A 25,243-nucleotide genomic window follows, 5' to 3' on the forward strand; every position below is an offset into this window, starting at 1 on the left:
GGTTCTGGAACCCAGCTCTCCACCAATTCCAGGTCTCTTGAGTTGTCCCAGCATCTGGCCACTCCCCCGCCCACCCCGAAATGAGAGGGGGTGAGTCAGCCTCAGACGGACAGCGACTTCTCTGCCTACCCTCTTCTTCCTCCCTTTGAAAAGGATGTTCAAGACTTCAAGACAATTGTTTTTAACCCATAAAGTCCAGAGATTGACAGAATAACTCCATTCCTCTTCCCCACCCCTAATTCCTGGGAATTCTTGGTTTGGGAGGTACACAGAGAAATCGCCCGGGACCCCACAGCCATGGTGTACACACGTGCTCAGCACTGACGCCTGGAGGATTCATGAATATGGGTGAGTACTCACTTTCAAAAGGCAAGTACCTTTGGAAGAAGCAAAACATTAAGCCCTAAGCCCTGGGTGTGACTCGATCATTAAAGGGATGCTCAGCTTTCCCTGCCTGAAGTGAGCACAGATCCTTGCAGGAGTCATTGGCAATACTTCCTCCATTCAGAGGGGCCGAGGTGGGTAGGAAGGAAAAGGAAGGAGGGAGGGGTGCAAGTTGGATTCTGAGGGAGGCGGGTGGTTTCCCCCACCTCCACCTCCTCACCCGAGAGCTCGAAGACCACCTCTGGGAGGGCTGATGGTCTAACTTTGGGGTACCAGGCAGGGAGCAACCCACTGGGGGCTAAAGGAGTGTGGCTCCCCAAGGTCGCCGTCAGATAAACGCCTTGGGTTCAGGTCAGAGCCGTCATGGGCTTGGCGGGTGTGGGGGAGCAATGACACAGACCCACCTCCTCCCCGAGCCAGGGAAGTGGGAGGAAGCTAGCTTGGTTCTCGAGCTCAGGAACCAGATCTGACACCTTCCTGGGCCAGGCCCACATCTCAGGGCTTTCCTTTGCCGCGAGACCCAGAGCCAGACTGGTCTCTCTGGACACCGTTAGAAGCCCGGAGAGCTGGGCTCTGCTCCCTGGAGCCTTCCTCACTGCCATGCAGGTTAGTATATGGGCTGCCCCTCACTCCCCACACCCAGCTCCATTCACCCATAAAACGCAGAGAATGATACCTGCTTTGCCAACCCCTTTGGAGTATTTTAAACATCAGATGATGTTTAAAAACATTCTATGGGGAATTTCCCAGTGGTCCAGTGGTTAGGACTCAGCACTTTCAGTGCCGGGATCTGGGTTCAATCCCTGGTCAGGGAACTAAGATTCTGCAAGTTGTATGGCCAAAAAAAAAAAAAAAAAAAGCATTCTATGAATGTCAGGTATGATAATAATAATTTCCTAGAAGAGCAAAGATGCCAGGACAAAAACAGAACGAGCTTTGGACAGGAACCAAGCTGGCTCACCTGCACCCTACTCCACTCAACCCCCTGTTTCTGGGGGTCAGTCAGTGGGCCAGGCGAGGTCTTTCTGCCCGGGGTCCTTCTCCCCTTCTTCCAACTGGAAGCAGCTCAGACAAGGAGCTGTGGGCGCCTGGGGGTGGCCCAGCTCTCCATGGTTCCCGCTGGCCTGGGTCAGGAACAGACCTGAGCTACCAACACTCCCGGGCCCAGTCCTCGGCCTCCTCAGCCCCAGGCTAATTCCTGCGGCCACTGACTCCCACTTCCAGGCAGCCCTGACTCACCCAGAAACTTCCGCGACCACACTTGCCTCCCCCTCTGTTTTCTGCCTCCCAGGCCCCTCCCATTCAGCTGTTGAAGTGAGGTGACCCTGCACTTTGCCCCAATGCAAAGGCATATCAGGGCCACATCTGTGTGAGAACGGGTGAGGGCCCTTCCCCGCTCTGGGAACCGTCAGCACGATAGGAGATAGGCCACTCGAGTTGCCCACATGGCCTCACCGCCGTCCTTAAGACCAGTGAGCGCAAGGAGCAAAACAGTACGCCCTTCAGGAGTGACTCAGGACTCCAGGACACTGCTATGGCCATCCCAGAGACAAGGGAGAGCAGCTCCATCTCCCCCTCAGCGGCACTTTGCTTGTCCAGCAATCAGAGCTAATGTTTCCATGGCTTGGAAGGGCCTCGCACACCAGCCTGCATGCCCCGACTACCGCAGCCCCTTCACCTTGGCACCGCCAGCAGCTCTGCCCACCTCCACAGCTCTCCCCCCACCATGCCAGCTCAGGGGTGAGGCGTCATCCTTAGCAGATCTCACCCCCAGGAGCCCCCGCCACCAGGTCCGCTCAGAGGAGTTTAGGGAGGAAGGTCAAGCCAAGGGGAGAGGGTAGGGCAGCAATAACACACGAATATTCCGCCCTGTGTGCCTGGCCCACGGAGCCTTCCAGAAAAACTGCCACCGAGACGCCAAGATGCCAGATCTTTCCACCTTCTCTCACAAAGGGCTTCCCCAAATTTGAGACAGACAGGCTCCCCAAACTTCATCTTTTTAAAAAAAAAAAAAATTATTTATTTATTTGGCTGCGTTGGGTCTTCATTGCTGTGCACAGGCTTTCTCTAGTTGTGGCGAGCGGGGGCTACTCTTCATTGTGGTGCGCGGGCTTCTCATTGCAGTGGCTTCTCTTGTTGTGGAGCACGGGGTCTAGGCGTGCAGGCTCGGTAGTTGTGGCTTGTGGGCTCTAGAGCACAGGCTCAGTAGTTGTGGCACATGGGCTTAGTTGCTCCGCGGCATGTGGGATCTTGCCAATGCAGGGTTCAAACCCGTGTCCCCTGCATTGGCAGGCGGATTCTTAACCACTGTGCCACCAGGGAAATCCTCATCTTTTTTTTTATGCTTTTTTTTTAAATATAAATTTATTTATTTTTGGCAGCATTGGGTCTTCGTTGCTGCACGCGGGTTTTCTCTAGTTGCAGCGAGCAGGGGCTACTCTTCGTTGTGGTGCGCGAGCTTCTCATTGCAGTGACTTCTCTTGTTGCAAAGCTGCGTGAGACCAGCTCTTAGTTCTCTGAATTCAGGACAGCAGAGGTCACAAGACTGGACCAGAGGAGTCTTCCAGCATCCAGGTCACAGAGAATGGGCAGAAGACCACCTCCCACATGCTGCTCCTTGAGCAGTACAAACTTCCAAAGCCTCCGGAGCAAATCCATCCGTTACCCTCAGTTATGGCTCCAGAGCTTGGACACCACAGACAAAGATGGTTAGAACACCCAGGCTGCTCTCTGGTGGAATGTCCTAGAGATCTCACATCTCCACTGGAAGCAGACTGGTTTCCGGTTTGTATCCCCAAGACACCTGAACCCCAGACATGTGGGCCCCACTTTCCTGGGGAGCCCGGGCTCCATCTTTCCCGCAGGTCAGGCCTCTCAGCCCTCCAGGGGGGCTCCCTCTCGGGACATCCCATCCGGGGAGGAATCATTAAAGCAGTTAAACCCGAGAGCAGCTTCCTTCTCGGGTGGGCTCAGCGTCACCAAGGCCCTGGGTTCTCCATCTCGTCTCTTCAAATACTGAAACCAGACAAGGCTCTCACCATGCATGAGCCTTCTCTTCCTCCGGCACCTGGTGGCCATGCAGACGGGCCATCTACTCCTTAGTTCTTGTGGCTCCTCTGGAGAGAGGAAGGTTAAAGCCAAGGGCAGGATGGAGAGCGGGGCAAGAGCGAGTGGACATTCCGCACATGCTGTCCCCAGGGTGACCCTTCCTGGTCATTACCATGGGCCCCATGCAGGCTCTGCCAGGTCGCACCTGAGGATCCAGCAGGCTGCCTGCCCAAAGGGCCTCCCACCCTTGCCAGATAGGAGTCCCAAATCCCTGCACTGAAGCCTGAGCCTGGTCTTGTATTCCTTTCCCAAAGCTGCTATGACAAAGCGCCACAACCTGGTGGCTTAAAGCAATAGAAATGTATTTTCTCCTGGTTCTGGGGCCAGAAGTCCAATATCAATGTGTCACAGGGCGCTGTTTCCCCCAAAGGCTCTAGGGGAGGTGCCTTCCTGTCTCCTCCAGCTCTGGTGGCTCCCAGCAACCCTTGGCTTGTTAACGGGTGTCTCCAGTCTCTGCCTCCATCACACGTGGCCTTCTCCCTGTACCTCTATTCTGTGTCTCTTCTCCTTTTCCTCTAAGGACACCAGTCAGACTAACTAACTACATCTGCAACAACCCTATTTCCAAAACAGGTCGCATTCTGAGATGCTGAAGTTAGGACTTCAGCATATCTTCTCGGGAGACACAATCCAACCTGTAACAGGTCTGCAGACGGCCACATCACCACATGCCTGGGTCGCCCTCTTCTTCCCGCGGATCCAGCCGCACCCAGTCCCTCAAACCAGCTATGTCCCACCGCCCCACGACACCTTCCGGGCCTCACTACCCCAGGCTACACGGGTCCCCCTGACCTCAGCTGACTCAGTGTCCACGACTGTCCACACTGAGCCAGGTGACGCAGCCCCTGCCCTGTGTGGCTGGGACCTGTGTGTGTTGGCGGGGCAGAGGAGGGTGTCCTTCCTTCCCTTCTAGTTTGTCATCCCCTCCAGCGCAGAAGGTAGGCCCATTATCTCTTTACACCCCACAGAAGAGCCTGAGAAAGCTCTGAGCACCAAGACTCACACAATAGACGCCTGCGGCATTCTTTAAGAAATCATGCTCAGGACTTCCCTGGTGGCGCAGTGGAGCCTCCCTGCAGGAGGCTGTAGCAGGCTTGACCCTGGCTCGCCATCCCAGGCAACGGCCCATCTCCAAGGCCACAGGCGGCCAGCAGGGCTGATGTCCATGAGCTCCAAGAACATCGTGGGTCTGCGGTCTAACTGGCCTTGCTACCCTTCCAGGGGATATTTCTGGAAGGAGAGCACAGAAGGGTGGGAAGTCCTTACCCCTGGGATGGAACCCCAGTGGCCAGGCAGAGCTGCAGGTTCGGGGGGGAAGCCCTGGAAACTCTGTGACTCTGGGGAGGAAGAAGAAAAGAGAAGGACAGAGTCAGGACCCGAATTTGCTCCCCTAATCAGCAGGTGGGCCTCGAACAAGTATTTTAGTTTTCTGTCCCTGTTTCATCAGTAATAAGACAGAAGAGAAAAATATGCACCCTCCCCACCTCCAGATTCGTTCTACCTTCATTCCACTGCTACTGATGGAGCACCTATTGCGTGTCAGAGGGTGGGAGGCTTAAATGACATGTGATGGAATTCTGAAAGCCGATACTACTAGAAAAGTATACGGAACTTCTACTGGTAGGATAAACTCTCACCCAAACACATCTCCACACAAGAACATATACGCCAATGTTCACAGCAGCATTATTCACAATAACCAAAAAGTGGAAACAACCCAAATGTTCATCAATGGATGAATGGATAAACAAAATGTGGTCCATCCATACAGTGGAATATTATCAGCCATAAAAAGAAATGAAGCACTGACACAGGCTACACGGTGGATGAAGCTTGAAGACATGATGCTCGGTGAATGAAGCCACCATATATTGCATGATTCCATTTACATGAAATGTCCAGAACAGGGAAACCCAGAGAGGCAGAAGGCAGATTAGTGGCAGCCAGGGGATGGGAGGCTGGGCAGGGGTAGAACAGGGCAGGGGGTGGGGTGACTGCTGATGGACACGGGGGTTTCTCTTTGAGGTGAAGAAAAATATTCTAGAATTGACTGTGCTGATAGTTACACATTTCTGTGAATATACTAAAAACTATTGAATTGTACACTTTAAATGGGCAAATTGTAGAGTATATTAATTATATCTCAATAAAGCTGTTCCAAAAATGGGGCTTCCCTGGTGGCGCAGTGGTTAAGAATCCACCTGCCAATGCAGGGGACACGGGTTTGAGCCCTGGTCCAGGAAGATCCCACATGCCGCGGAGCAACTAAACCTGTGCGCCACAACTACTGTGCCTGCGTTCTAAAGCCTGCGAGCCACAACTACTGAGCCCATGTGCTGCATATACTGAAGCCCTCACTCTCTAGAGCCCGTGCTCCGCAACAAGAGAGGCCACCGCAATAAGCCCGTGCACCGCAACAAAGAGTAGCCCCCGCTCACTGCAACTAGAGAAAGCCCGCACGCAGCAACGAAGACCCAACAAAGCCAAGAATAATAAATTAATAAAAATAAATAAATTTAAAAAAAAAAAGCATTAGGACATCCCTGGAGGTCCAGTGGTTAAGATGTGGCACTTTCACTGCAGGAAACTAAGATCCCAGGGCTCAGCCAAAAAAACAAAAGCACATAAAGCATCTACAATTCTTCTCTTTCTCCAAAACCTTAGTTGAACCTGTTGTCTACCTTCAAAATCTATCCTCAATTTAACTGTTTCTCCCCCGCCCCCACCAGCCCTGGCCCCAGGTGCTGTTGTCTCTCACCTGGACTGTGGAACAGCCCCTTCCTGAGCCCCTTGCCCCGCTCTGCACTCACCCTCCAACGCTGCCCACCCCCACCCGTCTCTGTCTCTTTGCTTCGCTCTTCCGGGGAGCGTGAGGCCCCCCTTCCTCCTTGTGCTGTGCTTTCTGCTGGGAATGCTCCCCACATAACTGCCTAGCTCTCTCCGCTCCTTCCCTGAGTCTTGGCTTCTGGTCAGCTTCTCTGCCAGGCCTCCCGGCCACCCTGGTGAGGCTACCTCCCAACCCACCTTCCCCTCTTTCCATCCTAGTCTCTTTCTCAGCTGCACCTATAAATATCTAATGAACTAGATAACTTACTTATCTGGTTTCCTGTCTATCAGAGATTTTTGTATCCCAGCACCTGAACAGCCATTGGATGGATGGATGGATGGTGGCAAAACATGAGGCCTTCCCTTAACTCAGAAAGTTCAAAGTTCCAGAAGACAGGAGATTCAGGACCAGGATTCAGAGCCAGAGAAGTACCCATGGGCGAGGTCACTTTACCTGCCCAGTCCTATTATTTTGTGATCAAGGGTCCTAGGAGTATCTGCCTTACCAGCTCAGGAGGTTGCTGTGATAACCACGATCTGGATTCCTAAATATAAAGATCCTCCCCTTAAAGAAATAGCAGCTAATTGGAGGGGCGGCGGGCAGACAGGAAGAGAGAACTTGCTTCCTGGCTGCAGAGTTTCAGTGCCAGGCAGGGATGTGGACCCCGGGGGCTCATCGTAGGAGCTCCTGGGGTAGGGGGGATAGGGCATTTTGGGCGCAAAATGACCAGCAAAATGCTGGTGAGCATTTCTGGAAAGACGAGGGGCCCCTGGAGACCTGCCCCCACCCCTGCGCTCCTCCAGAGCCAGGACAAACAACACAGAGCGCCACAGAGCCACAGTCACCAGCTCCCAGAGCTGGCCGACACCCCAGTCTCTGGGTTGGGGACCCCTAACTCCGCTGTGAGGAGACCCAGACACCTTCCAGCTAGGGGCTCCTGCCGGCAAGGAGAGCGTAGGAAGGCAGAAGCCGAGAGGTGGACCCCTCGTGGATGGCGGCAGAGGGTCACTGGGAAGTTCTTTCTCCAAGTGGCGTCTGCAGAGTAGTAGGAGGGGCCTGCATCCTCCTCCTCCCCTGCCAAGCACGTAGGAGACAGTGCGGGGCTCGGTGCTGGTGCTCACTCCCCAGGAGAGTTTCTGGGTTCTCAGCTCACCACTCTCCCCATCACACGACCAGCCGGAAACCAGACCCCCTGCCCTCAGCACATGTCTATTCCTGGAAAATTCTCCCCACTGTCCTCCCCAGCACCACCGCTAGGCTAGGTGCTGCTCCTGGAATCCCCTGCCCCTGGCCAGCTGTCCATCCATTCATTCAACACACTTGTCCAGGGAATGTCAGCAGAGCTCCAGATTAGCCGCTGGTGCAATCGCGTAGGCAGTGGGGCCCGAGAGAGGACCAAGGAAACAGGTGCGACCACCTGGGAGAGAGACGAGAACAATCTGTTCATAGCCAGCAACTGCTCAGCAGCCTGGGTCCAGAGCTAAGGAACCATAGTGGTTGAAGAGCGTCCCATCTGGAACCTCAGGATGTGATATGATTTGGAAATAGGGTCTGTGCGGAGGTAATTAGTCAAGATGAGGTCATACTGGATTAGGGTGGGCCCTGAATCCAATGACTGGTGCTCTTATAAGAGGAGGAGAGGGCTTCCCTGGTGGCGCAGTGGTTAACAATCCGCCTGCCAATGCAGGGGACACGGGTTCGAGCCCTGGCCTGGGAAGATCCCACATGCTGAGGAGCAACTGAGCCCATGTGCCACAACTACTGAGCCTGCGCTCCTAGAGCCCGTGCTTCACAACAAGAGAAGCCACTGCAATGAGAAGCCCACGCACCTCAACGGAGAGTAGCCCCTGCTCACTGCAACTAGAGAAAGCCAGTGTGCAGCAATGAAGACCCAACGCAGCCAAAAATAAATTAATTAATTAAATTAATTTAAAAAATATATATATATTAAAAAAAAAAAAAAAGAGGAGGAGACACACAGAGAAGAGGCCATGTGAGGACAGAGGCACAGATTGGAGAGATGCAGCCACCAGCCAAGGAAGGCCTAGGCCTGCGGACCCACCAGAAGCTGGCAGGAAGGATCCTCCCCAGGAGCCTCCAGACGGAGCGCGGCCCTGCCCGCACCTTGATTTCAGACTTCTGGCCTCCAGACTGGGAGAGAATACATTTCTGTTGTTTGAAGCCACCCAGTTTGGAGTCATTTGTTATGGCAGCCCCAGGAAAATAATATAGGAACCAACACCTAACTCAGCCCTACAAAAGCTTCCCGGCCCCTCTCTTGCTAACTTGGTCACGCTCACCAGCCCCAGGGCCCCGGCCCCGTCCCCTGCTCCCCCTCTCCCGGCAAGCTCTGACTACTTATTTTTAGCCCCTGATTACATCTGCCTTATATGGTTCCCTACTCCTATCATGAGCGGGGACAGCCTCCCCTCCTGGTTTGTAAGCTTTTTGAGGACAGAGAATCCCGAGGATATTAACAGTGCTGAGAAGGGGCAGATGTGTTGATGGATTCCCCGAGATGTCCAAGTTTCATGATATTTGAGGAAACCAGAGGCAGATGTCAAGCTACAGGAATACTGTCCACAGCGAGACCCTGTACTCATTGTCACAGTCCTTTTAACCTTAAGAAGTGTCTAAGATCGAAAAACATCCTAAGCATCCAATAACCATTTTCTTATTTTAGTCAAATAACAACCCCAGGCTGTAAATAGGGCAAGTATTATTATCCTGTTTTACGGGCAAGCAAACAGGTGCAGAGATGGTAAGGGGCTTGGTGGCGAATTATGACAATGCCAGGGCTTGCTCTGTCCTCAAGTCCCAGAGTGCATGCCACCCCCACCCCAGGCACACGTGTGGGCAGCCTTGGGGAAGGGGGGTCTGGGTGGAGAGGCCACTGGCCTAAACTATCCACTCAAAAACAAAACTGAGGCAGGAAAAGACAGGAGAAGGAGGTGGATTCGCCACAGGACTTCTGTTTCTGTCACAGCTGGGACCCAGGCTCTTTCTGCGGGGAGCCTGAGGCCAGGATGGGCTCCCCCAGGCCACAGCAAGGGCTGTGACCCCTCACCAGTTTGTCCAGACCCTTTCCCAGGTCCCAGGGAGCATTCCTGGTGTCTTCACCTCCTGGGATAAGCTAGAGAAATAAGCGATCTTCTATTACCTGATCCTTGGAACAAAGGGCAGAAGGAAAGACCAAGTAACCAGCAGTGGCTGAAAGCCTCTCTGGTGAGTGCAGGTGTACAGGGCAGGCAGCTATGGAATCAGATGCACTTCAGAGACCTAGTGATCAAGGCGATGGCTTTGTCCTCACCTATTGCCATCTAGGGAAAATTCTATGGGAGGCAGATGAATGGCCACTTGGAGGAGAACCAGGAGCAGCAGTTTTGGCAGCGACCAGGTGTGGGAGGGAGGGTTTGCTCCCAAACCCCAGGGCTCTCCCCTGGCCTGGTTGTGGGTTGATCTCCCAGTGCAACCCAATTCCTGCAGGCCCAGAACTCCAGGCCAGACTTTGCCTGCACCTGTTTGAGCTCAAAATGCAGTCCCCACTCTAGAAGTATCCAAAAATATCTGAGAGGGAGGAGAAGGGGAGGGGCTCACTGGAAGGGGAGGAGGCTAGAGTATGCTGAGGGCTAGGGAGAGAGCCACTTGGCTTGGCATTCAAGGCCCTTCCAAATGGGCTCCAACCCATCAGGGTGGTCTGATCTCCCCAAACAGGAGCCCCACAATCTAGCCAGAGCCGGTGTCAGCCCGTCCCTGCCAGCGCAATGCTCCGAGCTCCCCCACTCCTGGCTTTGATCACCATCTTCAGATACTCCACTGTCTCTGCATCCTCATTCATCAGACATTGTCGAGTGCCTCCAGTGAGCCAGGTGCAGTGCTAAGTGTTGGTAATGGAGTGGTGAGCAAATTAAACAAATGCGCAGCCCTGTCCTCTTGCAGCTGACAGTCCAGCAATGGTCCCCTTCCTCCCAGTGTAGCTGAAACCCTGCCCCTCCATGAGGCCAACCTTCCAGCCCTCCTCTGAACTCCAACCAGAGCTGCCGGGGGTGTTAGTTACACTTTTTTTCAGTGCGCGTCGTCTCCTTAAATAGAATGTGGCTCCTGGGGGCAGGGCCACAGCCCATTCCTGCCTGCACAGCGTGGCCAGCTGGGACCTCACAATGGGCCATAGCCCATTCCTGCCTGCACAGTGTGGCCAGCTGGGACCTCACAATGGGCACAGCCTGGCCTTGGGGCTGGAGAGCTGGGCCTTTCAGAGAAGGGCCCCCATCCGCCTCATCTTTCCGGCCTCTCCCATCAAGTGCCCACCTTGTGTGATTAACCAGCCCCACCCTTCCTCCCCTCTGTTCCTGCTGCGTCCAAATCCACATTGCACCCTCATGCCTCTTGCTGATCACGTACTGCCTGTCACCCCAAGTCACAAGTCCATCCTGGCTCCCGACCCAGGGTGGGCTCCCCAGGGATGGCCACATCACCCATTTCTTCAGGACCCTCTGCTTCTGAGGAGCCCTCCTCTCCCCAGGACTGGCCACACAGCCTGTGCTCATTCTGTGCCCTTGAGCACTCTCTCTGAGTTGACAGAGGGCTAGAGGTCAAGTGCTCTCCAGGTTGTGAAAGACAAGGACCCCTGGGGAAGGGCCCACCCAAGGGCCAGAGGAGAAAAGCCTCTTCTGATCACTTAACAGCCTTGAAATGAACCTGGGGAGCCTGCCCCAGCTGGGCCAACCTCCCACCCGAAATCCTTCTGGGTCCTGGACTGAGAGCTGGACAGAGCAAGAGCGACTGTGCCTTCCTGTCGTCCCGATGACACAATCCCAGGAAAGACAGGCTCCTGGGATGGGGCCAGGCAGCGGCTGCCAGCCAGCCCCATGGTCTCCTGGTCTTCAGAAGCAGGCCTCTGGGCACACCCACAACCAGGCTCCCCTCCACACCAGCCCAGCCGGGGAAGAGCTGGAGGGTAGAGAGGTAGCTACTGTAGGCCCTGCCTGGGGCTGTGAACAGCTGACCTAACAGCTCAGGCATTTTAAAAGCAGATTCCACCAAACCCCTCATGCTGAGGATGGGCAGCTCAGGACAGGCTAATCTGGAGCTCTCTGAGAGGGAGGACAAGGAAGCAAAAAGTGCAGGCTTGTCCCCGGGGCAGAGGGGTACCTGGGACCTTGACTCTGAACAAATCCTCCTTCGGGGCTGGAGAGGGATGCGGCTGAAACCAAATGGAACAGGATGTCCCTGAACCCAGAGAAAGACACAGCACAGGTGACACAGACCAGGAAATGGATGTCTCCAGAAACTCAGCTAAAACTGACCCATCCCATTTGCCGAATTATGCTACCCGCTTCACCTCCAGCTGAGGTCACAAAGGCTGGGGGTGAGCAGAGAGGATGGGGACTCCTGAGGACTGAGCAAGTTCTGCAGCTGTGGCCACCGTGGCTCCAGTCCACTCCCTGCCTCCCTCTTTCAGGGTCCAGTAGAGAAAGCCCCGCTCTACAGCTCACCCCTCGGCACTCAGAATCGATGGACTATCTATTGCCTCAATGCCGTGATTAGGGACTTTGGGTAAGACCTTGCCCACCAGAGCAATGAGAAATTCCATGTTAGAGATGCATTCCTTAAGGTAAAATCTTCTGACTCTTTTGAAACAAGTGGTTTGGGAAAGTGACAGTTTAAGTGTTGAGCCATTGACCCTTGTTGGAACAAGTTTCAGGGCATATATTATGGGGGGACAGAGCAGGGCCGGTGTTGGGGGAGAGAAGGGAACCACCAAGAGGGAGAAAAGGAACCCGACAGGGCAGAGGTAGGATTCTGAAGCCAGACTTCTAGCTCCCGAGTCCAGATGGCCCCTGAGAAGGCAGGTGAGGCAGGTGAGTGGTCTTAGAGGGGCCTGGCCTCCCAGAGCAGATCGTGGGTCCCCTCAGCCCAAAATGAGTCCCGCCGATGGGCCAGGGAGCCACAGAGGGAGGCCTTGCAGCCACCGGGAAAACACCCTGGAGGAAACCTGAGCCCAGCTGCCTCTGGGCTGTGTGCCCCCCAGCGGCTTCCACTGAGGTAATCTAACCCGAGTCTGAACACAGCGCTTTCGGGTGCAGGCCCAGTGCACATCTGCGGAATGAACACCTCAGGTGTGGAGCCTGGGGTCGGATTTTGGGGCTGGTAAACCAACAGCAAGAGACCAACATCCACTGTGACTAAAATGCTGATTCACTGGTCATCTCCTGGCCTCATCTCGGACGGGACTGGAGACCAGGCTCTGGTCTGGGCCCTGCTGTGCAAGTCAACACATCTTGGGACAACCAGCCTCCCTTTCCACCCCACAGGGTTCTTGGGCAGATCAGCTGGTTCCTTCCCCTCCATGGCCCTCCCCACTCCATAGCAATCCCCAGTATAGACCAGGATCCCCACTTCCTAGTGCAGCTCCCTGACGGGTACTAGGGCTGCTGAGGGGACCTCGAGTGTATGGTGTCCCTCTGGGGTCTCCACGACATGTCTCCTCAGACCCACCTAGGACCTATGCATCCCACTCAAGCTCTGATGTCCAGGCCACTCCATCCACTGTGTTCATCAGCCTTTCCTGCTCCTCTGAGCCCTCCTGCCAGCCCATAAACACACAGCATCCTCTGGCAAACCCACCCACCGCCACCTCCTCTTAGGGTCATTTATCCTTCACAGACTTAATGTTAAAAGTCTCACTGGGTGAATGTGTTGCCTCCCTGTCCTCACTGAATAACATGAGCCATTCGTTGACAGTTCTCGGCTTCCTGGTGTCCAAGCTAACACCTCACCTTCCATGGCTTCTCCGTGAGACTGCCTCTCCAGGAAGCATCCTTCCGCTACGCTGTCAGGTCACACCTCTGCCTGGATCTCATCCCATCTTCCTGAAATCCATTTATCTTCTTCCTCTTCCCACTCCCCAGGGACTGGTCCTTGAATCTCTTTCTCTGCGACAGCTTCCTTGGCAATCTCACAGCCTCACCCTAATCTTTACTCAAACAAATCTCATCTCTGGATCCCCAGACCTGACTTTCCTCCTAAGCTAACTATCTCCATCCAGATGTCCCCCAGAACCCAAAATTCATAAGGACCCCAGATGAACTTTTAAAATTGGTTCTTTTATGATCCTGGTCTTTTTTTTTTTCTGGCAAGGTCATACCAGCTGTGACCTACACTATCCTCGAGCAATATTTAAATGTAAGGGGTTGTGAGTCCAGCTTTAGATTGGCTTTGGAGTAGGGGAGGGGGAGGGGCATCCCACAGCGGCAGACCAGTCACCACCCTTGTTCCAGGCCAGAAGGCATCATATCTATGCCCTGTACTGGCCTCTCAGACCACGTTGAAGGAGGACCAGCCATCTTTCTCCTGTGTCCAAAGGGATTAGGCTCCTTCCCAGCCCACCACACCTAAGCGAGCACCAAAGGGCCAGGTGGATGCAACTGGCCTCGTCAGGACCTCCTTCTGGTCCAGAATTCCAGCTCTGGCCCTTGAACTAGCTGTCTGAGCTTCACTGTCACACCCAGATGGGAGACAAAGCCAGCATTTCCCAAACTGTGGTTCCACAGGCCACCAGGCAAGGTGCCCACATCTGAGGGCTGCATCCATTGAGCAAATCCAGACTAGTGCCTCACACGGTGGACCACGTGCTCCCTATGGCTCATCCAGCTGCACTGAGCCAGGAGTCGGGGACCTTGCTGGGGACACAACTTGCAGGAGGGCTGGAGAGGCTTCTGGGGTCTGTTATCTCCCCGGGACCCCTGAGCACATGACCTTTTCTCAGAGCCCTCCCCACAGTGGATCGTGGTATCTGGGCTGCCGTGCTGAGGGTATATGAAAACCGCCTCCTTCCAGGTGGGTGAGGAAGGGTCACGAAGGAGTTCCTGAGAGACCCCCATCGCTCATGGAGGGCCTGGGGAGCCCCAGTGTGAACCAACCTCTCTCCATTGGATGTCATGGTGGGGCCAGAACAGGTGGGCAAGTCTGCAAACCAGGGCTGGGCTGGAGGAAACAGATGAGCAGACTCAGAACACCTGCCATCCCCCCATCTCTGCCTCAAGCAGGTAATGGGAAACAAGGATGTCCCAAATTCGGCCTAACAAATGCCAGCAGCTTAAGCCCAAAGCAATGTTTTCTCAGCTCCTCTCCCATCCCACCCCACATGCTCTCTGAGGAGTCAAAGTTCAAAGGCATCAGTCTTGACCTGTATCCCGAGGGAAGCTAGCCTCCTGTGGCCTCACGTCCACAGACAGAGGGACTGGGGTGTCCAAGGAGGCCTGTCAGAGAGAGAGCAGCTGAGGGAGGACAGAAACTCCCAGGTGGGCTAAGACTAGCCCTGGCTGGGTGTGCCTGCCGCTGAATTGCTGTCTGACCTTGAACCTGGCTCTCTTTCCTCTGGCTTTTGCTCCCTTACCTGGACAATGAGCAGACTGAGTAAACCCTCTTGGGGCTGTTCTCCTCTGTCCTTGAGCAGGCTTGTCCCCAGGCCAGGTCCCTGAGACAAAGAGGAGGACCCCGAGACCAAGGACTAGGGTGGATCAGGGTTCGGGGGGGAGGCTGTGGAGCCCATCACCCCAGATCAGAGGGCCACGGGAGCAACATGGGCACAAGAGAAGGAAGGGCAGCTCTGTACGGTCCTCCCAGGAAGCAGGAAGGGGAGTTAGAGAGAAGTCTGCCTGCCACCGGTGAGAGGCGAGTGACACGGGAATGGAAATGAGGATTCAGCAGTGGGGTGGGAAGTTCAGGACCAAAGCTGCTGCCTGTGGGCACGGTGGCATTTACCGGGTGGCATATTTTAGGGGAAAGTCAACCAGTAGGAAGGACTGTCATTATGCGGGTGGGGGGAAGCCACTCTTATGGCTGAAATCTCCCCCGGGTATCGCAGGAGGAAGCAGTCTTTGGGGTGTGCAATATGCATCTGGAGGGGTGAGAAAGCCCACCGCCGGGAAGAACGCACAGCCCAAGTCCTGAGCTGGGGTGAGGAGGGCGGGAACCTCGCACGCTGGTGGACAACCCTTTCCCGGAAGCCAGGTCAGGGTCACACCGCAGAGTTTGGGAAGGAAAGGGCCTGCAAAGAGAGGATTTTTGCACAGAGCACCCACCCGCCTCCTTTCCCAACAGCAAGATCCCCCAATGAGGCCTGTGGAACATTCCAGATGTCCAGTTCCCTTCGTGGAAGGAAAGATAAAGGATGTCCCTAAAAGGCTAAAAGTTCCTGGGGCAGCGGCATGGAAGCAGAGCGAGGTGGCAGCTGGGGCCGGGCGGAGCTGGGGAGAGGGTGGCAGTGGATCCCGGGCTCAGGATCAAATGACACGACTGTTTCCATACTTAGCCGCCTGACAGCCGCTTGGAATCCTCGCCACCCCAGCCACTGCAGCCCCACGGAGCCCAAATTAACTCAAGGACAGACAAGGGCAGGGCCCAGCGGCACACGCGAGGCCAGAGCCCCCCACCTTGGTCTCTAACCCCCCAGGGAATGGCTGCTTCTCCTGCCTGCCACAGGCTCTCCTGCCTGGGTCTGGGACCTCAAGAAACAGAAGCTCCCAGGCCCCACGATCCCCAGCGCAGAGGAAGCCAGACGTCGCGAAAAGGCAAAGCAGGAGTTCCGGGTTCCTGGGGGTCCCCAGAGCACCCCTGGAGCATCCCTGAGAGGAACTCAGCCCCAGGAGTCTTGGGAACAAAGGTGGCAAAATGCTCGAGTACCCCTTCCATGCCTATAAATAACCCCCATGCCGTAACCAGAGCCACTGCCTCTGCCACACAAAGTGCTGAGATGTCAAAGGAAAACCACGGCACGCAGGCCCCAGCCCCCTTCCAATGAAGCCCCCAGCCTAGCCCAGCTTCACTCGAGTGGGTTCCATTCCTCCTCTGAACTGTGTCCAATTTGGTTTCCAGCCTGATCCCCAACTTTTATCTCCAATCCCGTCCCAAACTGACCCCCACTCTGTCCCATTGTTTCCAAGCTGTGCCCCACCCCACCCCGCCCTCACTCATGCAAAGCCAGGCCTCTGCGATCTCCACCAGGTGGGAGGGTCAACTCAACGACATCCAGGGGCCCCTCCACCTCCAAGATCAGGGTCTCTGTCCATCTAGGAGGCTCTAGTCTTGACTTTTGGGGTTCTCTTCCACAACATCTACTGGCCAGCCCTTGTCTCTGGCCCTGGCCCCCTGCTCCAGGCCTTGCACCTGCCTGCACCTCTCGGGTCACGGCTTCTGCTCCCTCTGGCCTCCCCACAAGCCCCAAGTGCTCTCAAGTCTCCACACCCTGTGCCTTCTCGGTGAGACCGGCTGGGAGCAAAGGTCTGCCATCAGCTCCAGGAATCACGGAGGCCTCATCCTCCATCTCCCGCCCGAGCCTCCCACCCCATGGTAAACATAAAACCTCGGGGGCTCGTGGGGGTCGCAGTCTGGCCTGGCTGACAGGGCAGGGGTCATACCTGCTTGTCCTGGGAGCAGAAGCGAGGCCACGAAGCAGCAGAGCAGGACCAGCGCCTTCATCGTGACTGCCAAGAGAGCCCAGCTGCTCCTCGCCTCTATTTATAGGGTGGGTGGCAGCGCAGGGCGGGGGAGAAGGGTCACACAGTCACTAGGGCAACTGGACGGACATGATGGGCAAGCAGCTCAGACCCCAGAGGCTGCAAGGAGGCTGCTGTGACCCTGCTGCGCCAGCTGCCGACCCCGGAAGGCAGGTCCCATCTGGATTCTCTCCCCTAGCTGCCTGGGGTCACGTGACAGGGGTCACGGGGCGTGGTAGCAGAGAAAACGTGGGGCGTCCTTTGGGTCAGTTCTGGGACTCAGGAACCGAGTCTTCCCAGCATCTGCAGTAACTTGAGCTGAAGTCTGGGCAATCAGTGACCTTCACATGCTTCAGTTTTGTGAACGAAGGGCCTATTCGACAGCCACTGACACAGGTTTTAGCCCCTCCCTGAAGGTCAGGAGGGGAGAGCCTCGATGGTTAGTTAAGGAAACTCCACGACCCGACCTTTGAGGTCGATGGTGAGGAGCTTCACCTTCCCAGGCCTCTGGAAGCGACAGAATGCTGACGGGAGGGAAAAAAGGGGAGCGAGGAGGTGCGTTGGATGCTCTGAGTGTGGTCGGTCAGACAGTGGAGGGACAGATCCCTTTCCAGCGGTGCCTCTGCTATGTGCTACTTAATGCACTTTTCCTGAGGGCACATGATGGCCCCTGAAAGCCAGTTCTAGGAGGGGTAGCACTGGCTGGTCCTGCTGGGGAGGGGGGTCCCTGTGGGGGTGACAGTCGGCTGTGGAGGAAAGAGCGAAAGTCAGTTTGGCATCTTTCATGTGCTTCACATTTAAAATGGCTTTATTGAGGTACAACGGCCACACAGCAAACAGCGTATTAAAAGTGTGGAATTCGATACATTTTGACACATGTACATAACCACCATCAAAATAACGAAGATTCCTCACTCCCGAATTTTCCTCATGTCCCTCCCTCCTACCCCTTCCCAGGCAACCACTGATCTGCTTCCTGTCACTACACGTTTGTTTGCATTTCCTAGATTTTGATATAAATGGAATCTCCCCATATGCGCTCTTTTTATCTGGCTTCTTTCACGTAGCATAATTACGCTGAGATTTCTTCACATTGCAGCGCGTATGGATAGTTCACTCCTTTTGATCCTGATTCCATGGCCTGGATGGACTACAGTTTGTTATCCATCATCTCTTGAGAAACTTTTGGGTGGTTTCCAAGTTTTGGCTATTACCAATAAAGCTGCTATGAACGTTCGTGTACAATTCATTATGACATACGCTTTCATTTCTCTTGGGTAAATACCTAGGAGTGGATTGGCTGGTAGGTGTTTAAATTTTTTCTTTCTTTTATTAACTAATTTTTTAAAATTTTTATTTAAGTATAGTTGATTTACAATATTGTGTTTCAGGTGTACAGCAAAGTGATTCAGTTACATATATATATATATATTCTTTTTTATATTCTTTTCCATTCTAGGTTATTACAAGGTATTGAGTATAGTTCCTTGTGCTATACAGCAGGTCCTTGTTGTTTATCTATTTTATATATAGTAATGTGTATATGTTGATCCCAAACTCCTAATTTATCCTTCGCCCCCTTAAATTTTTTTCTAAGGTGACTGTACCGTTTTACATTCCCACCACCACTTCCTCCACATCCTTACCAGCACTTGGTCAGTCTTTCAAATTTTAGTCATCCTTACAGGTGTGTAGTGATATTGCATTGTAGGTTTAATTTGCATTTTCCTAACGACTAATGATATTAAGCATCTTCCCATGTGTATATCTGTCATCCACTTCTCTTTTGGTTTTTTGGGGGTTTTTTTGGCCACACCATGCGGCTTGCAGGTTCCCCAACCAGGGACTGAACCCGGGCTCCCAGCAGTGGAAGCATGGAGTCCTAACCACTGGACCATCAGGGAAGTCCCTGTCATCCACTTCTTCAGTGCATCTTCGATGAAGTGCCTGTTCAAATCTTTTGCCTATTTTTTTTTTTTTTTTTTTGCAGTGCGTGGGCCTCTCACTGTTGTGGCCTCTCCCGTTGCGGAGCACAGGCTCCGGACGCGCAGGCTCAGCGGCCATGGCTCACGGGCCTAGCCACTCCGCAGCATGTGGGATCTTCCCGGACCGGGGCACGAACCCGCGTCCCCTGAATTGGCAGGCAGACTCTCAACCACTGCGCCACCAGGGAAGCCCCTTTTGCCTCTTTTTTACCGGTTGTTTTCTTTTATTGAGTTTTTGTTTTGTTTTGTTTTGCGGTACGCGGGCCTCTCAGTGTTATGGCCTCTCCCGCCGCGGAGCACAGGCTGCGGACGCGCAGGCTCAGTGGCCATGGCGCACGGGTCCAGCCGCTCCGCGGCACGAGGAATCCTCCCGGACCGGGGCGCGAACCCGCGTCCCCTGCATCGGCAGGCGGACTCTCAACCACTGTGCCACCAGGGAAGACCCCACTTTTATTGAGTTTTAAGAGTTCTTTACATACGCTGGAGACAAGCTGTTTATCAGAAACATCATTCATAAATAGTTTCTCCAAGTCTGTGGCTTAACTTTTCATTCACATGTGTCTTTCAAATGGCAGAAGTTCTTAATTTTTATCAAGTACAATTGATCAATTTGTTATTTTATGAATTACGCCTTTGGTGTCACACTGAAGAACTCTTTGCCTAACCCAAGGTCACAAAGATTTTTTTCCTGTTTTCTTCTAGAAATGTAATAGTTTCAGGTTTTACATTTAGACCTATAATCCATTTTCTGCCATTTTTTTTAATATGTTGCAAGATGTGGAGCAAGATTTAGATTTTTACAAATGGATGTCCAGTTGTTCCAGCACAACTGGCCATTTGTTAAAATGGCCACTGAATCGCCTTTGCATCTTTTTTTGAAAATCAATTGACCATATATGTGTGAATCTATTTCTGGACTACATTCTGTTCCATTGATCTATGTGTCTATCCCCTCACTAATACCTCACTATCTTGATCACCATAGCTTCCTAATAAATCTTGAAAACAGGTAGTGTGAAGTCTCCAACTTTAATCTTCTTTTTTAAAGTTGTTTTGACTATTCTCGTCCCTTTCATGCACTTCCACATGAATTTCGGAATCAGCCTGTCAATTGTTTTTTTAAAAGCCTTCTTGGAGTTTAATTGGATTAGGATGAATCTATAGATCAGTTTGAAGAGAACTGATGAGTTATCGATTGCAATGGTTAACTTTATGTGTCAACCTGACAAGGCCATGTGGCCCAGCTGTGTGGTCAAACATCAGTCTTGGTGCTGCTGTGTGGGTGTTTTTCAGACGTGCTTAACATTTAAATCCACAGCCTCTGACTCAAGCAGACCATCTTCCCTAATGTGGGTGGGCCTCACCCAATCAGTTGAAGGCCTTAAGAGAAAAGACTGAGGTCCCCCAAGGGGAAGGAGTTCTGCGTTTGGACTAGACAGCAACTTGGACTCATGGACTTGCCTGACTCTCCAGCTGCCGCCTCTGCCGTGCATTTCCGACTTTCCGGTCCCCACAACCTCCCTCCGTAAACACATGTCCCCTTGGCTGTTTCTCGGGAGACCCTGACCGACACACCAACACTGAGTCTTCCAACCCATGTGCACGCTGGGGGGCTGGGGGGGCGCTCCCCGTGAGGGAGGAGGCAGTGCTCGGTCATGGGAGAGAAAAGGACGTCCAAGCCAAGGAGGCGCCCGCCCCACCAGGGGCTTCAAGGGACAAGAGGCGGACGTCACCACCTCACAGTGGAGCCCGAGGCTCAGGGCTGAAGGGACTTGTTCAACGTCACCAACTCAGAACGGAGCTGCTGGACCTGAACCCGGATCTGCCCGACTCACAAACCCGGGGCTTCTCCCATCAATCAAGTGAATGTCATCCATGGGGGGGTAGGGAGAGGAATTAGCAGGGCAGGGAAGAGAGTGGAGGGCTGTGACAGGGGGCGAAGGGTGCAGGACAGAGAGAGGGTCAGAGAAACCACAGGAACCCAAGCCAGGCAGACAGGGAGGGTGAGCCCAGCACTGCTTAAAGGGTTGACTGCATTTAATTTAAACATGCCCTGTCTGAGCTCAAACAGATCCTTGTACAGCCAGCAATGATTCACAACAGCCAAAAGGTGAAAAAAAGCCGAGGCGTCCATCAGTAGATGAATGGATAAACAGAATGTGGTCCATCCATATGATGGGATATTATTCAGCCATTAAAAAAAAAAAACTAATACATGCTACAACATAGATAATCCTTGAAAATGCTATGCTAAGTGAAACAAAAGTCACAAAAGGACAGTATATTAGTTTGCTAGGGTTGCCATAACAAAATACCACAGACTGGGGACTTAAACAACAGAAATTTATTTTCTCATAGTTCTGGAGGCTGTTTAAGTCCAAAATCAAGGTGTCAGCAGATTTCATTTCTTCTGAAGTAGCCCTCACTGAGAGAACCTTTCCATTTACCTCAGGAATTAGAGGCTATCGACCTTAGAAGGACCCAAATTCATACCCAGTGCAGGAATCCCCCCCACAATAGCTCTGACAGAGACCTCTGTTTGAATACCTCCAGTGACAGGGAACTCACTACCAGAGAGCATTAACTCTGCTGTTTTGAATACGAGGTGAGGCCCACAACCAGCCACAATGCTCCAGATCTCCTCCTCACCTGCCACCGCACCTTCCCGCAGGAAGCCAGGGACACGCACCACGAGAGTCCCCTAGAGAATGGAGACCGCCTCTCCCCTGATCTCAAACATGCAGCCCCCCACTAACCCTCTGCGCCCATCCACCCCAGACAATTCCTCCTCCCTACAAGGGAACAGATTTTCGTCAATTCTCTTTCCAAATTTTCAGAGCATCCTCTCTATCTCCCACAGGAGGGGAGGCAACGTGAGGCAGACAACGAATCTCTGGAATGTGTACGGCACCACAGCCTTCTCCAATCACTTTGCCATTTCCTCTTGAACTTGATCCTGAGGCTGCCACGGAGACAGGCCGTACCAGCAGGAACCTGTGACCTAGGCCCCCTAATTCAGGAAACTCTGCAGCTGTCACTCCTAGCTCCTTTTCAACACCAGGGGTGTGGTGGGGGAAGAGCTGGTTTGGGGAGCTCATTCCTTCCTACAGCTGCCGGATTCAGGGCCCAACCTGCCCCCCAGCCCCCAGTCCTACCCCTCCTCTCAGCCAGCACACGCTCACGTCAATCAACACCAGAAGCTGCAACTCAGCAGGGCAAGAGGAGAGAGGGGACCAAGGCAGGGGATGGCACTAACCTCACCCCTAGCGCAGGACTTGCAGGGCAAGGGAGGCACACAGAACTCCAGAGAGAGGGAAAAAGACAAATGCCACAAGGATGGTAGCATCCAGGAAAGCACAGAGAGGCAGCCAGATAAAGAAGGACCCATGGGATGGGCTCGGGTGGGATAGGGGAGAGCCAGAGACTACAAAGTCTCAGGCTAAGGACAGCGTGGCCAGCCAGCTCCAAGAGGCAGCTGGAGGATTTGCATGTGCTTTATGTACTTGTCTGAGGCCAGTTAACCAACAGCTAAGGCGGCCAAGGTCACAGGAAGCGCCCCCCCCCACCCCTTTCCACTAGACAACCCTTCAAACATCTCACAGAGCTGGTGCGAATGCCCTGCTGACAGGGATGCCCCGAAATCAGGGCAACAAGCAGCATTTATTTATCATAACCCACCCTGTGCCAGGAAAGCATAAAGATGACTCCCAAATATCCATAAAGTACACCAAGAAAGCAAGAATTGGACGCAACAGGAGATGAAAACCACACAAAGGCAGGCACACAAAATGGAGCCATTTGTAAGGCTGATACAAAAGCAAACGGCACTACATACGTAAGTCTTCCCATGTGTGTAACTTGATCACTTGCCAATTCACAGTGTCCTTAAAATAAGAACAAGACAACTGTTCGGGAGAAGTGAAATTATTTCTGCTGCTGAGACTCAACAGGAATTTCTTCTGAGGATCTTCACAAAGAGGACACGGTGTAATGTAATGATCCTTGAGATCAGAGCAGACATACATTTCCCATGAGATTTAATCCCTAACAAAGACCTTAAAATAGGGTGGGGGAGGCCACCAGGAACCAAGAATGCCTAGCTCCCTCCCGAAGAAACCATCACCAAAGAGAGTCACACGCTTAGAATGTCCCTCCACAGCCACAGTGGTGGCAGAATCAATAGCCTAGCACAATCTATTTGGGGGATAGCATCTACTAAAATATATTCATAATAGCCGTTAAGTTGGAAGCAACCTAAATGTCCACTGTTAGGTGACTGGCTAAACAACTTTGTGGTATGTTCATACAATGCAATATTCTTAGCAATAAAAATGAACAAACTGCTAATATACACAAAACCATACATGAATCTCAAAAAATTATATTAAGAGAAGCCAGACAAAAAGAGTATATATACTGTATGATTTGTATGAAGATCTAAAATAAACAAAACTAGGGAGTTCCCTGGTGGTCTAGTGGTTATTAGGATTCAGCACTTTCACTGCTGTGTCCTGGAGTTCAATCCTTGGTCAGGGAACTGAGATCCTGCAAGCTGTGTGGCACGACCAAAATTTAAAAATTAATTAATTAAATTGACAAAACTAATCTATAGTGACAGAAATTAAAACTGTGGGGAATTCCCTGATGATCCACTGGTTAGGACTCTGTGCTTTCACTGTGGAGGGTGCAGGTTTCATCCCTTGTCGGGAAACTAAGATCCCGCATGCCAGGCTGTGTGGACAAACATAAATAAATAAATAAAACTGTGGTGAGATTCCACTCTACACCTACCAAATTTGCTGAAAAAAAAAAACTGAAAAATATAATGATCTGACAATATCAAGTGCTGATGAGGTTGCACAGCAACTCCAATTCTCAAACACTGCTGCTGCAAAACGGTACAGAGCAACTGTACACACACATACATAAGTGAGAGCATGTAAAACTGTAAAATCTGAATAAGCCCTGTGGTGGGCACTGACAGCGATCACCTGGTTTCCATACCATACATTAGGCAAACAAGACGCTAGCACTGGGAGAGGCGGGGTGAAGGGTGCAGGGGGCCTCCCTGTACATTTCTATACTTCCAAAAATTCAGTTTTAAGAAGCAAACCACTTGAGGGCTTGGTGCGGTGCCGACTACACGGGTGTATATTCAGTTTGTGAAAATTCACGGAGCTAAACACTTCAGTTATGAGCCCTCTTCTGAGTGTACTTTATACGGTACTTCAATAAAAAGGTTTTTAAGACAGGTTTTGTTGAACTCTGCATTGATCGTGTCTCTCCTAGACCCCTTCCCATCACAAAAAATAAAGTCCAAGCTTCTTAGCGTGGCTTGGAAGTCCTCTACGATCTGGTTCCCACATCGTCTCCACTTCTTCCTCCTCCCAGGCCAGTGTCCGCACTGCCCGCAGGATACCGTGCCCTTTCCGACCCCCTGGCCTGGCTCCCACTTGCCCCCGACGCCCGGACCCGCGGCCGTACCCACGGAGGTGTAGCCAGTGCAAGATACACACAGGGCTCCCAGAGTCGGCAGGAAGAAAAGAATGACATACTTCGTGGGTAGTTTCTTGCATTCATCACCTGTGCGGAAATGGCAACTTTTCAGACACTGTGGGTTAAAAGGAAACGTGCTATTAAAATTAACGTCTCTTGTTCCTTTCTGACCGCTGCCTCTAGACCGTCGTAAGTCACGTGTGCAGCGTGCCGGACTTCCGCCGGGCAGCGCAGGCCCCACCACCCGTGGCCGCGTCCTCCGAGGGACGCCGAGCGGGAAAGCCGGCAAGCGCCTCCACGCGGAGGACACGCAGGAACGGCGGGTTCGCGGCGTTTGCGTGCGGAGCGTGCGTGAGAGCGCGCGGGGCGGGGCCGAGCCTGGGCCAGAGGAGCTTGCAGTCGGGAGCGCGCGAGATGGCCTGAGGCACCAAGGAGCATGCGCACCGAGGGGCGGGGCGGAGCGAGTCCGGGAAGAGGCGGGACGGAGGCCGCGCCCCTGATTCCCGTCGCCTGCTGGTGAGACAGCCTACGGCCGCTGGGCGCGCCACGACAGGTCTGGGCTTGGGGTATTCCCCTGGCCCCGCCCCTGAGCCGCGCCTCTGGCCTATAGGAACTGCGTAGTTCCACAGACACCGGAAGGAGGCGGAGCCTCCGCCTTGCTGGGCCAGACGTCCTGGTTCCATAGCGCCCTCTATTGACCCTCTCAGGAGCTGCCTGGAACCCGTCGGACGCGCCTTGCACCTGGCCAAAAGGGGTCGCTCTGCTGGCCTTGGGAAGGGGCGTCCCCGCCCATATCCTCTCGAAGACGGTTCCCTCAAACACGCATTTAATTTATGTAAATATATCTAAATATATCCCAAAAGAGAAAACTACAGTAATAATGCTAAGTGAAAGAAGCCAGACTCAAGCTAAATATGTAATGTCATATACTGTAAATGAATATA

The 25,243-nt window shown here is 53.1% G+C and overlaps 1 protein-coding gene across 1 annotated transcript in view; it reads right to left on the reverse strand.

Annotated features, from left to right (window-relative positions):
* The window catches only part of SRL (sarcalumenin), a 35,693-nt gene extending 18,690 nt beyond the window's left edge, over positions 1-17,003 (reverse strand). The window contains exon 1 of the mRNA XM_049699538.1: positions 16,741-17,003. Within this exon, the coding sequence (XP_049555495.1) occupies positions 16,741-16,801 (61 nt within the window). The 5' untranslated portion in view covers positions 16,802-17,003. The remainder of the gene's footprint in view (positions 1-16,740) is intronic.
* Positions 17,004-25,243: the final 8,240 nt, after the last annotated feature.

This window comes from Orcinus orca, chromosome 16 (genome assembly GCF_937001465.1).
Source record: "Orcinus orca chromosome 16, mOrcOrc1.1, whole genome shotgun sequence".
In the NCBI taxonomy this organism is placed as follows: domain Eukaryota; kingdom Metazoa; phylum Chordata; class Mammalia; order Artiodactyla; family Delphinidae; genus Orcinus; species Orcinus orca.